The sequence below is a fragment of the Eptatretus burgeri genome, chromosome 5 (genome assembly GCF_056783735.1).
Source record: "Eptatretus burgeri isolate ZD-2024b chromosome 5, Ebu_testis_v1, whole genome shotgun sequence".
Taxonomy (NCBI): domain Eukaryota; kingdom Metazoa; phylum Chordata; class Myxini; order Myxiniformes; family Myxinidae; genus Eptatretus; species Eptatretus burgeri.
Window position 1 is genome coordinate 100,898,990 of NC_140965.1, and position 16,143 is coordinate 100,915,132.

General features: G+C 42.8%; 1 protein-coding gene across 2 annotated transcripts in view; it reads right to left on the reverse strand.

Annotated features, from left to right (window-relative positions):
• Window positions 1-3,980: 3,980 nt before the first annotated feature.
• The window catches only part of LOC147027062 (uncharacterized), a 514,850-nt gene continuing 502,687 nt past the window's right edge, over window positions 3,981-16,143 (reverse strand). For both annotated transcript variants that reach the window (XM_085883211.1, XM_085883214.1), the window contains 5 exons: window positions 8,339-8,389; window positions 8,014-8,070; window positions 6,313-6,364; window positions 5,303-5,327; window positions 3,981-4,850 (listed from right to left, as the gene is read on the reverse strand). In XM_085883211.1, coding sequence (XP_085739337.1) covers window positions 4,784-4,850; window positions 5,303-5,327; window positions 6,313-6,364; window positions 8,014-8,070; window positions 8,339-8,389 — 252 coding nt within the window. In that variant the 3' untranslated portion in view covers window positions 3,981-4,783. The remainder of the gene's footprint in view (window positions 4,851-5,302; window positions 5,328-6,312; window positions 6,365-8,013; window positions 8,071-8,338; window positions 8,390-16,143) is intronic.

The window sequence follows — 16,143 nt, forward strand, 5'->3', positions numbered from 1 at the left end:
ATAGAAGTTACAATGAAAATAATTCGCAGAACATTGATCAAAATACCATCCCAAACTACGACCTGAATCATTTGATTGGATCTGAGTTGGCTGAAGGATTGGTGCCTTTGGGGATTCTGCTTCATTGACAAAAATCAAGAAAAAATGTGTGATGCGATGAGACTCAAGGAGAAACTGACATTTTGGGTGTTAACCCATCGATGGAGCAGAGCAAAATCAGTTGAGGGGAAAGGGGTGAGGGTTGTTATATGATGGGAGTGAGTCAGAGGTGCATGCATCAAGAGAAGGGTCAGTGGTCAGGGAGCACGTTGGATGTGAATGGATCATTCCGATATGAGAAAAAAAGGTCAGGGTTCAGCAGATTGAAGTCAAGGGGACTTGGGCTGGCATAAAAGTGGAAACAAACAAACTGCAAGGGCACTCGGTGGAGAGCATATCTCCGTCACGCAATGCCTTATCCACGAGAACATATCAGGCCCAATGCATGTTTGAGATATCATGCTATATATCGTTTTTGGTCCTATATATCAATGGTGAAGAATCACTTTAAAAAATAAATAATTCTCATATCCAGATTCGGATTCAGATCTCACCAAAATTGAATCAATTTGTCTGTGCCACACACCCAACCTGTCCACCAAGTTTCATCCGAATCCATCAACAACTTTTTCAGATATCCTGTACACAGACAAGCAAACAAACAAAGAAGAAGACATCTTGCAGAGCATGACACTTGCATAATATCTTCTTCTTCTTCTTTCGGCTGCTCCCGTTCGGGGTCGCCACAGCGGATCATCCGTATGATCCGCATAGTGATTTGGCACATGTTTTACGCCGGATGACACTTGCATAATCTATAAAACAAATTTGACCTCAAAAATAATTGGTGGTTGAATTCAATGACTAAATATGCAACTCCTCTTCAAATGTCAAGTGAATTGGATGAAAATTGATAATTTTAGAAATTCGGCCTACGTTGATCTTTTTGGCCGATGTGAACCTCCAAAATAATTGGTGGTTGAATTCAGTGACCTGAAATATATATCCTCTTCAAATTTCAAGTCAATCGGATGAAAATTGAGGATTTTAGAAATACCACCTTAGTTGTTGACCTTGCGACTATGTTGACCTTTTGGTCTATGTTGACCTCAAAAATAATTCACTGGTTTAATTCAGTGATGTGAAATATATATCCTCTTCAAATTTCAAGTCAATCAGCTGAAAATTGAGGATTTTAGAAATACCACCTTAGTTGTTAACCTTGCGACTATGTTGACCTTTTGGTCTATGTTGATCTCAAAAACAATTGGCTGGTTTAATTCAGTGATGTGAAATATATATCCTCTTCAAATTTCAAGTCAATCAGATGAAAATTGAGGATTTTAGAAAAACCACCTTAGTTGTTGACCTTGCGACTATGTTGACCTTTTGGTCGATGTTGACCTCAAAAATAATTGGCTGGTTTCATTCAGTGATGTGAAATATATATCCTCTTCAAATTTCAAGTCAATCAGATGAAAATTGAGGATTTTAGAAATACCATGTTAGTTGTTGACCTTGGGCCTATGTTGACATTTTGGTCGATGTTGACATCGAAAATAATTGGTTGGTTGAATTCATTGACCTGAAATATATATCCTCTTCAAATTTCAAGTCAATCGGATGAAAATGGAGGATTTTAGAAATCTCACCTAATTTGTTGACCTTTGGCATATGTTGACCTTTTGACCTCAAAAACAATATGCTTCTTCTTTATCACAAACTCGACTATGTAGTGAAGTTTCGTGAAAATCGGTTTAAAATTGTGACCTGTAGCCAACAAACAGACAGTGGGACAGACAGACTCGTGGCTCGACAGTTCTTTGTTAAGGGCTTTGTGTCCTGCTTAATCCCCAGACAGACTGGTGGCTAAATTTGGTGGGCAGGTTGGGTGCCTGATAAGAACAAGTTAATTTGATTTTGGTGAAAATTCGGATCCACATCGAGAAACAAGAAGTTTTTAAGTGATTCTTCACCATTGAGAGATAGCACCAAAAATGATATATCGCATGATATCTCAAAAAGTTGCAGATGGATTCGGACAAAACTTGGTGGATAAGATGGGTGTGTGACATGGAAGAATTGATTCGATTGTGGTGACGATCTGGATCTACATACGGATCCGATAAATTTTTTTAATTGATTCGTCACCATTGAGTGAAAGGGCTAACAATGATATATAACATGATTTTTCAAAAAATGATGAACGGATTCAGACAAAACTTTGTGGACAGGTCGGGAGTATGACAAGGAGGAATTGATTCGATTTTGGTGAAAATCCGGATACGAGAATTTTCTAATTTTTTTGTGATTTTTCTCCATTGAGAGATGGGACCAAAAATGATATATAGCATGCTATTTCAAAACGTTGTGGGATGAGTTAAGACAAAACGAGGTGGATGAGTTGGTTTGGTGACAACAAGCTGATTTGATTTTGGTGCAGGTCCGGATCCAGATCAGGCTTATCAGCAGGATACAAAACATAAACTGTACAGCCTGACGGAGGTATGTGCTCCACTGAGTTGTGCAAAGCAGTGATGTTGGCTGATTTCCAAGCAGATGATCGATTACCTCGGGCAAGTTATAGGGTTAAAAGAGCAGAAAGCGGATATGCAATAGCAGCAGAGCTAGTTTTTAGGATGCGTGAGCTGATGCTGTCCGGTGTAGCTGCAGAGTCAGAGTTGAGGAGAGTCTTGGAGTAGTTGGGTATGACAGAGAAGGATGGGTACTGAGAGTGAGGGTTTGGGGACACAATGTATGGAAGCAAACACAGAATTGAGGCATTCAGTGTTGTCACGAGTGGAGTCGGCTGTGGTGCCATTTAAAGAGAAGGACAGGGAGTATAGACCAAATATAGACTCAACCAGGTGCCACCGGGTTTTTGAGGAGGAGACAAGTTTGAAAGTTCATTCTTGAGGTTGGACAGATGTTGTTTTCTGGCTCTCCTGAGAGTGGACACACTTGTTGTAGCCTTTTTGTAATGCACTGAGACTGCCCTCAGGTGGGATTTGCCTTCCAGGAAGAGAATGCAAGTTGTTTCGGAGCAACTGCCTCACCACAAGATTCAGTGTACCATTGGTGGGAAGAAGGGTAGAAAAAGTTGATTGAAAAAAACCGGTTTCTTTTATGAGGAGTATTTGTTGAAAATCCACGGAAAACCTTTCCTTTTTTCTGCTCCAGATGGGAGAAGGGAACCCATGCTATCAATAAGCATATTATTTGTTTTCTTCCTGTTGTTATTGTGAATTGATTTGAATGCATTTTCCTTTGTGGCAGGACGAGATATGGGGGATCATTACAAGGAGTACATCATTACAAGTAGTATCTTATCATTTTGGCGGGTTGATTGGACAATAACAGTTCATGGAAGCAACACGGCGAATCAGTTTGGATAAGATATCACATTTGTGTTCACAGTTGTAGTTCATCAATAAAGTATTAACAGAACTTCTTGATTCCTTCTCTGATGATGATTTCCCATAAAAATGCAATGCTTACCCGATGAGGTGGACGGGACAGGTGTGTATTCACAACATTTAGAGCACAATGTACCTTACTCGATGGTAATTGGTCTGCATTATGAATTCTCTTCTCATTGCCATTTTTCAGGACAAGCACTTGACTATCCCTTCTCTTACCACCCCCCATCCTCTCTCTTACACGATTACTACCTCAATGTGCCGATGGAGTTACAATCGGCTCAGTTTGAAACTTCGGCACAAAATATAATTCCACTTCTTCATCACGAGGTGAACACATTTCTCACCCCATAAAACTGCACAACCAATAACAATAAACTTGTCCAGAATCTTCGTTTAATTTCAAATCTCTGCCTCACCACTGAAACACTTTCCTGTAACCTCTGATATATAATTCATTGATCAATTGTATAATTTTTGATAATTAATTGAGACAAAGCTGATAAAGTAATTTGTGTTTTATTGATAATCTTCAATGGAAACATTTATAAAAAAAATTGATTTGACAATGCATTATTTTTATATTGTTGAAGGATGTATGATTGTAATAACACAGCATGTAGCATTTATGTAGATTTAAATTGATAATCATCGATATACCTGCCACAAAAAACCCAACAGTACAGCATGAGAACAGTATGTGTGATAAGATCCTAATTAGAGAATGTTAATGAGTTTATCTCCCATTCCATCGGTATTATGAATAATAATGAAATAATCTGTGGATAATAATGAATGATATTGCAGAATTTAATAATAGACCCAGCTATGAAATATTCTAAGTAATGATTATGTTTCTGTAAAAGTATAATTTCGGTTTTAAGCAAAACACCCTCTTCCTCTGCACGGTGGACGGGCTAATAATAAACCCAGCTGTGGAATATTCCAAGCAATGATTATGTTTCTGTAAGATTATGATTTTGATTTCAAGCAAAACACCCTCTTCCTCTGCATGGTGGATGGGCTAATAATAAACCCAGCTGTGAAATATTCTAAGCAATGATTATGTTTCTGTAAGATTATGATTTTGATTTGAAGCAAAACGCCCTCTTCCTCTGCATGGTGGATGGGCTAATAATAAACCCAGCTGTGAAATATTCTAAACTATGATTATGTTTCTGTAAGATTATGATTTTGATTTGAAGCAAAACGCCCTCTTCCTCTGCACGGTGGACGGGCTAATAATAAAACCAGCTGTGAAAGATTCTAAACTATGATTATGCTTCCACTTCATTCGGTAATATGGAACCTTCTTCCTGTTTTGCCTAGTCGCTTCCACGAGGACCTCTGCAACAGGAATGCAGCAGCTTTTGGTACACATTGGACAGAGTTCTGTAAATAGAAAGTTGTTGATGTAATAAAACAAATAAGTTACCATTTGGGAAATAGAGGTGATCGGTTATCCAAGTAAGTCGATGCTTAACATTTCTTGTGGTTCTTAATCCCTATTTCACAAAGTAGTTGTTACAGTTTAATAAATGTATTTTATTGTGCTTGGAATTCACCAGCCAGCAAGGGCAGGTGAGCACAATAGTAATTTTATAATCAACCAACAGGTAATCCCAAATGGAATTTGTTTGAAGATCGATGTGATGTTGGACATTCAAACAACTTGTACTTCAGTAAATTACTTGCAAACTGGGGCCAAACTTGTACAATCTGTTGATAATAACCCTGTTCAGTCACAGACATGGTGCCAACGACAAAGTTACTGTTGGATGAACAAATCGGTTGATGTTTAACCACCACTTGGATAACATATTCATGCTGGCTGGGTAACTTACCTCTTCATCTTTTTGAATCTTCCATCTGCAGGAGAAAAACTTCAATCAGTAAAACAAAAGCCCTCATCCTGTGTCCTGCTTAATTATTGTTCGATTTCATGTTTACTCACGAGAAAAGTTCATTTAGCTTAGCTTTGTGTCCTGATTGTGTATTTTTGGAGAAAAACATTCTGGATTGAAATTCCTCTTGTTAACACCAAGTTGGAAAATTCACATTCCAGCTTCACAAGATAATATGAGCAATCTCTGGAGCTCACTGATCAAGGCTGTGTGATGTACTGAAAGTAATGATGTGTGAATCACTCAGCACTTTTGTTTTGTTCTCACTATTAAGCTTCGTGGGGGATTGCCTGAGATAATGAGGAAATTTGAATTGATAAATTGTTTGTAGCATTGTTTGCAGCAATTTCTCATTCTCACAGCAGTCACGTGACGGTGCACTGCCTCCCACATAAATAATAAATTTACTGCTTCTGGCTTGGCCCATATCATTTATGATCTTGTCAACACAAAACACCTGAATACGGATCAAAATTATTGGGAATTAATACACGAGTTATTATGGATTATTTGTGTGAATATAGTTTAAGGTTTCAACAACAACCCAAATTACTGCACTGCAACATAATTTGATTGGATCTGAGTTGGCACAAGGAGTGGTGCCTTTGTAGATGCTGCTATTTTTGACAAGAATTAGGAAAAAAGTGGAAAAAAAGAATTTTTGACATATAAAATATCGTAATTTGGGATTTGGGATGATCTGAAATGGTGGTTAACAGCTGTCTTGAAAATCTGGAAGGAAGAATGACATTGAAGAGAATGTGGAAGTTGGTTGCACATGTGAAGAGAATGTGAAGAAAAGAGGAAAGAATAAGTGGTGTGTTTGAGATAGTGTCCCATAAAAAGCCTTGCATATTCCCTTGTTGCTCCAACACTTTTGGTCAAGGTACATGTGCTTTTGCAAAAGTCATGAAACAGACAGATACAAGTAGACAGACACGGTGCCTTACCCTCAGTTCCATCCTTGATGTCACCATCCTTGATGTCACGATCTTCACAGAACTGCAACATAAGCAACCACAAAATCCTTGCACAACGGAATAAATTCATTGAATTTACAGTTATTATGTGATTATTATAAACCCGACAACAGAGTCTTCAATTTTAAAGGAGACGTATTTATTAAGGCCACTTGATCTAGGAATTGTGAGTGACATTTTAAAATATTTTGTGAAATTTAGTAAACAAAGCTTTTTGTTCACCAATATTTCGAAGTTGCAAATACTTCGTATGTAAACTATAATCGTTTATATAATAAATTCTCGTTATAACAAGGACGTGACAAGAAAAATGAAAAATTCAATTGACAGGGTAGTATGAATTAACTCTGTAAACAGGCAGGGGAGGGATGAGACACCAGGCAAAAAGGAGGGATGAACAGTGATGGTGACATACCAGAAGTGTCTGGTGCATGGAAATACCTGATTGGAAGGAAGACACTGAGGGGACGAAGATATGATGACATATGGAAATCAAGTCGAGAGGAAGCCAGAGACAATCGCCAACTCTAAGTTTTAATGCTTTGGGATGTTTTACATGAAAGAGCACACACTGGTAGGTCCCCAGCTTAAACATCAATTTGAGGGATGGTGCACTCATCTATGCAACGACCTGTCTGCAAAGCATCAATCATACCGTTTATTGTCAGGTTTGGAATCAACCCCAGTGCAATCAAAAGATGACAGCACAAAAGACAAGTGTGTTCCGTCTGTGCCATTCTGTCAAATCAATTTGGCTGATGAAACTGCCAGATGTGACACCCCTTCAGTAGTTTCCTTTAAGACAGTCAGAAAAACAGACTTTCAAGATAATATGAGCTCAGGAAGAACAGAAAAGATTTGAGGGTAACTTAAACAAAATCAAACATAACACAGTTGGATCTCAGAAGATATGATTTGGAAATCCAACAGTTGGGGTTTTCAGGACATTTCAGGATAAAACACTGTGGCCAATGGTTTGAGGACAAACTCCAAACTGGCTGGGATGTTTGCAGTTGAAATTGCCTGAGAATAAATCTCACAAAGAGAGCTGGGATGGGGGGGGGGTAACAGAGAGTTTATGTTGGCTGTGAAGGATATTACTGTTCACTGGAGGGTGACATACCATGCACAGAAGAAGAACTGTTGTGGAGAGGGATACTGATCTCGAAACATTTTCTGGGGTAATGCAAGGACTATGGGGAAGGGAGTTCCTGCCAGAGACTGCAGTAATGCCATCAGAGTGAATTTTGGGATTTGAACCTGGAATCCCATCAACAACACTGTATGTGCTAAAATGGGAGTACCAAAGAGGCCAAATGACTCCCAAATACAAACCCCATTCACTTATACGGTACAATGAACCATGTGCCACCTGCTATTGGACATTGTTTGAGACCAACGAACAGGATTTTCCTGCTTCACAATGTCCTGTCTGTCATTGGAGAAGTAGCAAGGAATATTACAATTCAAAAAAGGACAGGATAAACCAAGGTCGATCCAGTGATTGTGCCTTCACGGTTTATCAGCAAAACAAATCTACTTTGGCCTTCTGTTCAAAACCACAAGCAGTGTTGTCTGATAAAGAACCATAATGGCCATCTCATTATGTAACGACCAATTGGCATTCACACTTAGAGAAAGATGAACAAATAGTGACCACATTAAACTTACCTCTGAAAGAACCTCCTTGATGGCTTTATCCAGGTTGATTGAATGCTTTGGAAATTTCTGGAAGAAAATATGAATTTATACAATTCCATCAATCCTTTAATCGATGTGTGGTTGTGAAGCAACACCTGAGGTCATAATCACAGGTTTGTATGTAAAATAGTTCAATGATTGCTCTGGAAAACCCAAAGGTTCACGATGAGGGATAACTGCTTCCCAAGCTCACACTGTATTTTCATCATCAAAAGTGAATCAAAAGTGACCAACTGGATTGTGAATGAATCTTTACCAACACTGTGGTTCACAATTTTTTTTAAATCCTACTCACCTTAACTTTATCCTCATCAGCAGTCAATGGAACTGGTGCAGCCATGAGAATCTGAATGAAAGGAAGAGCCGTCATCATGATCAAAAACCGACTCCACATCAAGATCTATGAGTTTTCTTACCCACAACAAACAGATAATGTAGAGTATAGGGTGAACACTACAGGGTGTACAAGATATATAGACCGGTCCATACTCGGAGTTAGGCCTCTACAGATGATAAATTATTTCATCAATAGATGAACCAGAACAACGTTTCTCAACCGAGGGCCAGTGGCCCACCAAGGGGGCCATCGGCCTTCGACCGGGGGTCCATGAGCGGACGCCGAAAAACTGCGATTCAGAATGCAGAAGCTTGTAATGTACAATTAAGGTGACGAGTGTCCGGTCATAGTGTCAAAGTAAAAAGGGTAGATGAGTTTAACCACGATTTTAAAAGAGAAGGCAGAGCCCACAGAACATTCATAGTAAACCAATGTTTACAAAAACGTTAGAATTTTGTTTTTTTCAATTTTTTTCTCAGATGTCGAAGGTTCGAAAATGGAATGACAGCTATGTCAAGTTTGGATTCACGAATGTCAGTCGAGATGGCGTGGACTGCGCGCAATGTCTGCACTGCTCGGTTGTGATGTCAAATGCGTCACTACGTCCTTCCAAATTTTCAAACCATCGCGACAAGATGCATCCCGGAAAGAAGGAAGATAATATCGACGCTCTGTCTGCGAAACGATCACATATGACCGTGAAGCGACACTTCCCAAATTTGGATTCTGGCCAGAAGAAAAACCTGCTCTTCAATCCAGCTATGAAGTGGCATACCGAATTGCGAAGTGCAAGAAGCCACACACTATTGCTGAGGACCTTATCAAGCCATGTACAGAGAAAATGGTGGAATTGATGATCGGACCAGAGGCGAAAAAGAAGATCCAGCAAGTTTCGCTCTCTAATGACACGATCCGACGACGGATTGACGACATGGCCGCTGATGTGTGACGTCAAGTTTGCTCCGAAATCAAACAAAGCACGCTCCAGGCTAGCCATCAATGAGACGAGTCGACCGACACCGCCCTGGAGAGCCAGTTTATCGCCTTCGCTCGCTATGAGAGAAAGGGAAAGATGAAGGAAGAGTTCTTGTTCTGCAATACCCTACCAACCACAACGAGAGATATCAAAGCTATTGTGGACTCTTCTTTTGAAGCTAATGGACTCGGTTGGCAGAATTTCAAGCACATTTGTACTGATGGTGCCCCAGCGATGGTCGGCGTCAGAGGAGGGTTCGTCACGCTTGTGAAGAACGAATGGCCCCATGTGTCGTCCTCCCACTGTTCGCTACACCGATACGCTCTTGCGTCAAAGACTATTCTGCCTCGTTTGCTGGAAGTCATGGACGTCGTGGTCAAAGTGATCAACTTCATTCGTGCGAAGGCCAAAAATCATCGGCTCTTCCAACTCCTGGCCAACGAAATGGGAGCGGAACATGTTGGACTTCTGTTCCACACCAAAGTCCGTTGGCTATCGAGGGGGAAATGCCTCTATCGGCTGTATGAACTCCGGGTTGAGGTGGAAATTTTCCTGCGAGACAACGAAAACAACCTCCATGTCCACTTCGACAATGAAGAGTTTGTCATGATACTCGCATACCTGGCCGATATATTCGGCCGACTCAACGAAATGAACCAGTCCTTGCAAGGCCGTGATGTGACAGTCAGTGACGTTCAAGACAAGCTTGCCGGACTGTCTGCTGGAATGGAAGTCTGGCAGGCACGAATCAAGGCCGGGTCCACAGCCTTGTTTCCTTTCTTGGATGAGCACCTGCAGACGCAGAGGATTGAGCTTCCCGCCGGCATCAAAGATTGCATCACCAGACATCTCGACAATCTCTCCGCTGAGTTCAAATCGTATTTCGACGATGCACCGTTGGATGTTCCTTCGCACAAAGACCCGTTTAACGCCAAAATTGAACCTACTGAAGACGAAGCAGAGGAGCTGGCAGAGTTGAAGGTTTCAAAAGCAATGAAGCTGGTCTTCAGTAACAAAGAAGACCACTCCACCTTCTGGTTGTCTGTTCAGGATACGTATCCACTACTCAGCAAGAAGGCATCCATAATGCTCATTCAATTCGCCACAACATATCTTTGCGAATCTGGATTTTCTGACCTTGCGACCATTAAAACGAAGTCCAGAAACCGTCTTGACGTTGGGAACGATATTCGCCTTGCTGTGTCCAAGATGGAGCCGGACATAAGAGGCCTCGTCAGACAAGCCCAACAGCAAGTGTCTCATTGATTGTGTTGCTTAGAAAAATGTTTACTTTGATTTCGCTAAGACTGAGTAAATAAAGTTCATAAAACGAAATCTGCATCTTTTATTGAAGGGCAGGGGACCACAAATGTTCAGCGACTCGGTAGGGGGGCCATGGGCCATCAAAGGTTGAGAAACGCTGAACTAGAACTTGACAGAAACATTATTCCTTCAAATATATTTAAACACACACACACACACACACACACACACACACACACACACACACACACACACACACACACACACACACACACACACACACACACACACACACAATGGCGGCGCGACAAGGACACCTCGTCTCTCCCTCCCTGTTTTTCTCGACGATTCCACCACATGAACCCACCTGTGATGATTCACATACCTACATTCTGAAGAGGAAAGAGTCAAGATTTCAAAAGGTAGCAGAGGCAGTAAAGAAGGAGATGACAATAGAATTGTGAAGTTACAAAGCACGAGGCGGTGTGACATGGAGAGGAAGCCTGCGCCAAACCGCTGACATGGGAACTCCACGGCGAGCTCACAAAATGGAGACATGGAGTGCTCAAACAGATGTCGCCACATGGAGCATAAAGTGAGAGAGATGCGCATGGATCATAGCAACAGGACATGCGGCCTTGAGTGAAGTGGCGAGGCTACCATATCAGTCGTGACGAAAAATGGTACATATGGCAGCACCCGGGGCAGGAAGAAAGCAAGCGTAAATGGGACCATTGTGGCGGACATAGCGCATGGTGAGAATCGCCGAGGGAGCTCTCGCGAGGCCTTGAGTGGTGCAACAGAATCCCCATGCCTGATGCACAACGGGACGTGTGTGTTTGAGAACATGAAAAAAACAACTCTGAACAAAGGGTCAAAGGCCCCCCGACAGAGAAAGCTTTGTGTAGTCTGCAGACACACCATGCAGCTGGTTCTGTCCTGCTAACATAAATGGTGACACCTTCCTCCAAAAGTGGCAGAGCCATGCATCAAATGCAAAGCAAGAACAATGCTGCCTGTCTCAAACGAAACACCTCAGCAGGAAAGGAAACAAAAACACAATGAAAGCTGGAATGCTGAAGGGAGATAGGATGTCCTCACATGCAGAACGTGCTCTACATTTGAAGCGTGGAGAATGGGCGGTGGAGGAGACCGATTAAGGTGCTGGCTCAGAAGACAGAGGAGGTGAGAATGACACCAACTGAAGAAAGACCATGACAAATTTGACTACATAATAAGAAATCCACAAAAACACTAATCAGCAGAACAAACAAATCTTTTAAACATGTATTACCAAAATCGGGCCACCTGAAAGAAATAAACAGTGAATTTTTCAGCAGCACCACTAATTCAGCAAAAAGTAACAACAAAACACCACAAGAACAGAACAGGTTCCACAAATAAAAACCAAGCACCACCATGGAAGCAAAGACTTGAGAGATGGAGAGAGATGGTCAGAAAGGAGACATGACAGATTCAGCAATTCCAAAGAGGAAATCAAAGCCAAAAACAAAAGAGAAGAATCCAAAAAAATACATATGTAATTGAAGAAAAAGACCAAGAGGTAATGGTTACTGAAAACAAACTCAAAATAGAAATGATAGCAAGGATAATAAAAAAAAACGACGATGAAGCTAACAACCAGAGAAACAAGGTCAGATGTTTGAAAACAACCCGATAAGATTCCACCGTGAACTGGAGAAATGAAAGCAGAATGTGTCATCCCCTCCTGAAAACGATGGACTTTAACAATTCTGGAAATGAATTTCTGAAAATCAAAAAGAACACAATAAGGAGGTGAAATGGGTCCCAAACCTGGAAGAGAAGAAGCAGCATCACGAAGAAATGCCCCCAGTAATAAATGATGCAGAAAAGACAAGACAATAACTTGCAAAGATAGTGAACTTCAAAATCCCTGGTCCAGATGGGATCCCAAACTTCTAGCTTAAGCAATTTGATGCTCTCCATGTTCACTACGCTCGAGCATTTATTGAACTTATCCAAGGGGATCAGGAAATGGTCGAATGGCTCACAGAAGGTAACACCGTCTTCATCCCCAAAATCTGAAAAACCCACCACAATCTCACAAATACCAGCCAATAACCTGCCTACCAACAACATACAAACTTTTAACAGGAATCATCATAGAAACGATGTACCACCACCAAACACAACAAAGAGGCCTACAGGCAGAACAGAAGGAATGGAAGAGAGGAAGCTGTGGAACAATAGACCACTTACTACAAAGCAGGGCCGTACTCAAAAACTGCAATGCAAGAAGCACCAAATTGTCCACAGCCTGGATAGACTACAAAAAAGTTTGTGACAGTGTCCCACATTCATGGATGAAAAAGTACTTGCTAATGTACAAGATACATTCCAAAATGATCAATCGGAATGAGAAAGCCATGGATCTATGGAATCTGACACTCATCCTGCAGCACTGTGTCTGAAGATGTCCTCTTGCAGTTGGGTTACTTTTTATTAGAAGGTTACTATTTTATTTATTTTATTATTTTATTATTTTTATTAGGCAGGATTTGCACTCCGGCCACTGTAAAACCCTTCATTCCGCAAAACAAAAAAACGCAAAAAAATCTGAAAACCCACTCTGTGGGAGTACCTCCTGGGCAGCTTCCCTTCGCAGGGCAGCTCACCGGATGATGGGATTGGGGCAAAGCCTTCAGGACCCCCAATCTTTGACGATAGGAGGGAAACCACGGGGAAACATTCCTATGTCAGATTGCGGGAGAGTGTGTCGGAGTGGTGCTGAGGTGTCGTCCACCAGACGGCGGTCTCTTTGGGTTAACCTGAGGCGGTCCTTTCGGGTGGGTGCCTGGAATGTCCTATCCCTAAGAGAGGATGATCACGTGTCTCGGTTATCATCTGAGCTCAAGTGTTTGGACATCGGTATTGCAGCACTCCCTGAGTTTCAGAGACCAGATTGCGGTGAGATCATGTTGGGTGGTTACACCTACTATTGATCTGGTCGCACTGACAGTTACCATACCCAAGGAGTTGCAGTAGCTGTGTCTAATAAGCTGACCCCAATGATAATTGAGGTAACACCTGTCAACGAGCATTTATGAGACTAAGGATTCGTCACTCCTTAGGTGTCATTTCCGTGGTCTCTGTTTATGCTCCGACTGAGGCGAGTGATCTCACCGTGAAGGATGCATTCTATGCCACGCTCGAGTCTGAAGTTGATCAGTGCCCCAGATGAGCTACACTTCTAGTCTTGAGGGATTTCAATGCATCGACTGGAACTGATAGGGATGGTTTTGAGACATGTGTTGGTCCCCATGGGTCAGGAACTATGAACCAGAATAGCACTAACTTCCTTGACTTTGCAAGAAGACATGGACTTAGGGTAGCCAGTTCATGGTTTCAGCGCCCACAAGCTCATCGCTGGACTTGGTATTCCAACGCTGGCAGTGTGGCAAAGGATATTGACCATGTCCTCGTCGATGGTCGTTGGAGGATGATCCAGAACTGCAGGGTCTACCGGAGTGCTCAGTTGCTCAATAGTGACCACCGGTTTGTTGTAGCAACTCTGAAATTGCACCTTAAATCCGGGAGAATGGTACCATCCCAGCCTAGGCTGGATGTTGGCAAGCTCAAGGATGAGAGGGTAGCTGAGGAGTTTGTGAACAGGCTGAGTGGACATTTGGGGTGTCTGGGTGCTTTGGGGGGTCCTGAAGAGTTGTGGAGTGCCTTCAAGACCACCGTCCTTGATGTTGCCGGTGGATGTCTTGGAACTCACCAAAGGGCAAAGAAGAATTTTGTCTATCAAGGGACATTGCATACCATTGACCAGAGTCGCAGGGCCAGGCTAAATGGCAGAGCTCAGCAGTTCAGGGAGCTGAGGTGTAAAACTCTGCGTGCGCTAAGGGTGGACAAAGAGGCCTATGTGCGAGGAATCTGTGAGGGGGTAGAGCATCACCTGTGGACAGGTGATTCTCGTCCTGCTTTCTGGGGAATTCACGCATTGTGTTCATCCAAGCCCATCCCTCTGTGCACTGGAGTTAGAGCAGAGGATGGCAGGCTCTTGACAGAGGAGTCCGAAGTGAAGGCCTGCTGGGCCGGTTACTTTGAGCAGTTGTACCAGGCTGATCCAGCAGCTGTCGAGTTGAACGTCAGGGGTGTTACAATCCCTGTTGCTGACCCTCCAATCAACTGTGGTCCACCTTCACTTGCGGAAAAAGGGCTGCGGTGAACCGGTTGAAACTGGGTAAAGCTCCAGGGACCAGTGGCATCCATGCTGAACTTCTCAAGGCTGGTGGAAGTGCTGCACTCGTGTCGTTGCATGCAGTTCTGTGCTCTGCCTGGAACACAGGCATCATCCTAACTGATTGGAAGATGGGCCTTGTTGTCCCTCTCTGGAAAGGGAAGGGTGATCGCCAAGACTGCAACAACTACCGAGGGGTGACGCTGTTCTCAGTGCCGGGCAAGGTCTTTGCTCGGATAATTCTTGATAGGGTTCGCCACCATCTGCTTGAGCACCAGCGTCCATAGCAGTCAGGCTTTACACCAAAGAGGTCAACGATTGACCATATCCTTGTTCTTCGGGTCCTCACCGAACGCAGACGAGAGTTTCGGCAGGTTGCAGCTGCTTGCAGCCTATGTTGATCTCTGGAAAGCGTTTGATTCAGTGAATCGGGATGTCCTGTGGAGGATTCTTGGTCTTCGTGGGGTGCCACCAAAACTGATCGATCTGATGTCTGAACTCTACTCTGGTACTGTGAGTGCTGTGAGATGTGGTGGTACCATCTCTGACTTATTTCCAGTTGTTACTGGAGTTCGTCAGGGGTGTGTAATGGCCCCCACACTTTTCAGCACTTGTATGGACTGGATTCTAGGGAGGTTGTTAGAGAGATCAAGCTACGGTGCATTGTTTGGGAATGTCAAGATCTCTATTTTGCAGATGATGCAGTTATCTTTGCGGAGACTTTAGATATCCTTTTGGGGGCCCTCGAGGTGCTGATTGAGGAGTCGGAGCCGCTGGGATTACGGGTTTCCTGGGTCAAAACTAAGATCCAGGTTTTCAATGACATCTTGGATGCTGCTGTCCTGTCTGTGCCTGTTTGTGATGAGGATGTTGAGGCTGTGGAGAGATTCACTTACCTTGGCTTGATATTCATGTCTCTGCTGGCTGTGAGTCAGAGGTCAATATATGTCTGGGTCCAGCCTGGGGAGTCATGGATTCACTGGATCATGGGGGTGTGGTGCTCCGGTACCTGTGCGGGAGGACGAAAGTCCGAGTCTTCTGGTCCTTGGTGCTTCCAGTCTTGCTCTATGGATGCGAGACTTGGACTCTGACCAAGGATCTGAGATGGAGACTTAATTCCTTTGGTTCCAGGTCTCTTTGGAGAATCCTTGGCTCTTGCTGGTCGGACTTTGTGTCCAACGAGGGGTTGCAGAGAGAGACTCGGATGAGATTTGTTACCTGCATAGTCCGTGAGCGTCAGTTGCGGCTGTATGGACATGTGGCTCATTTTCCTGACGCTGATCCTGCTCACCAGAT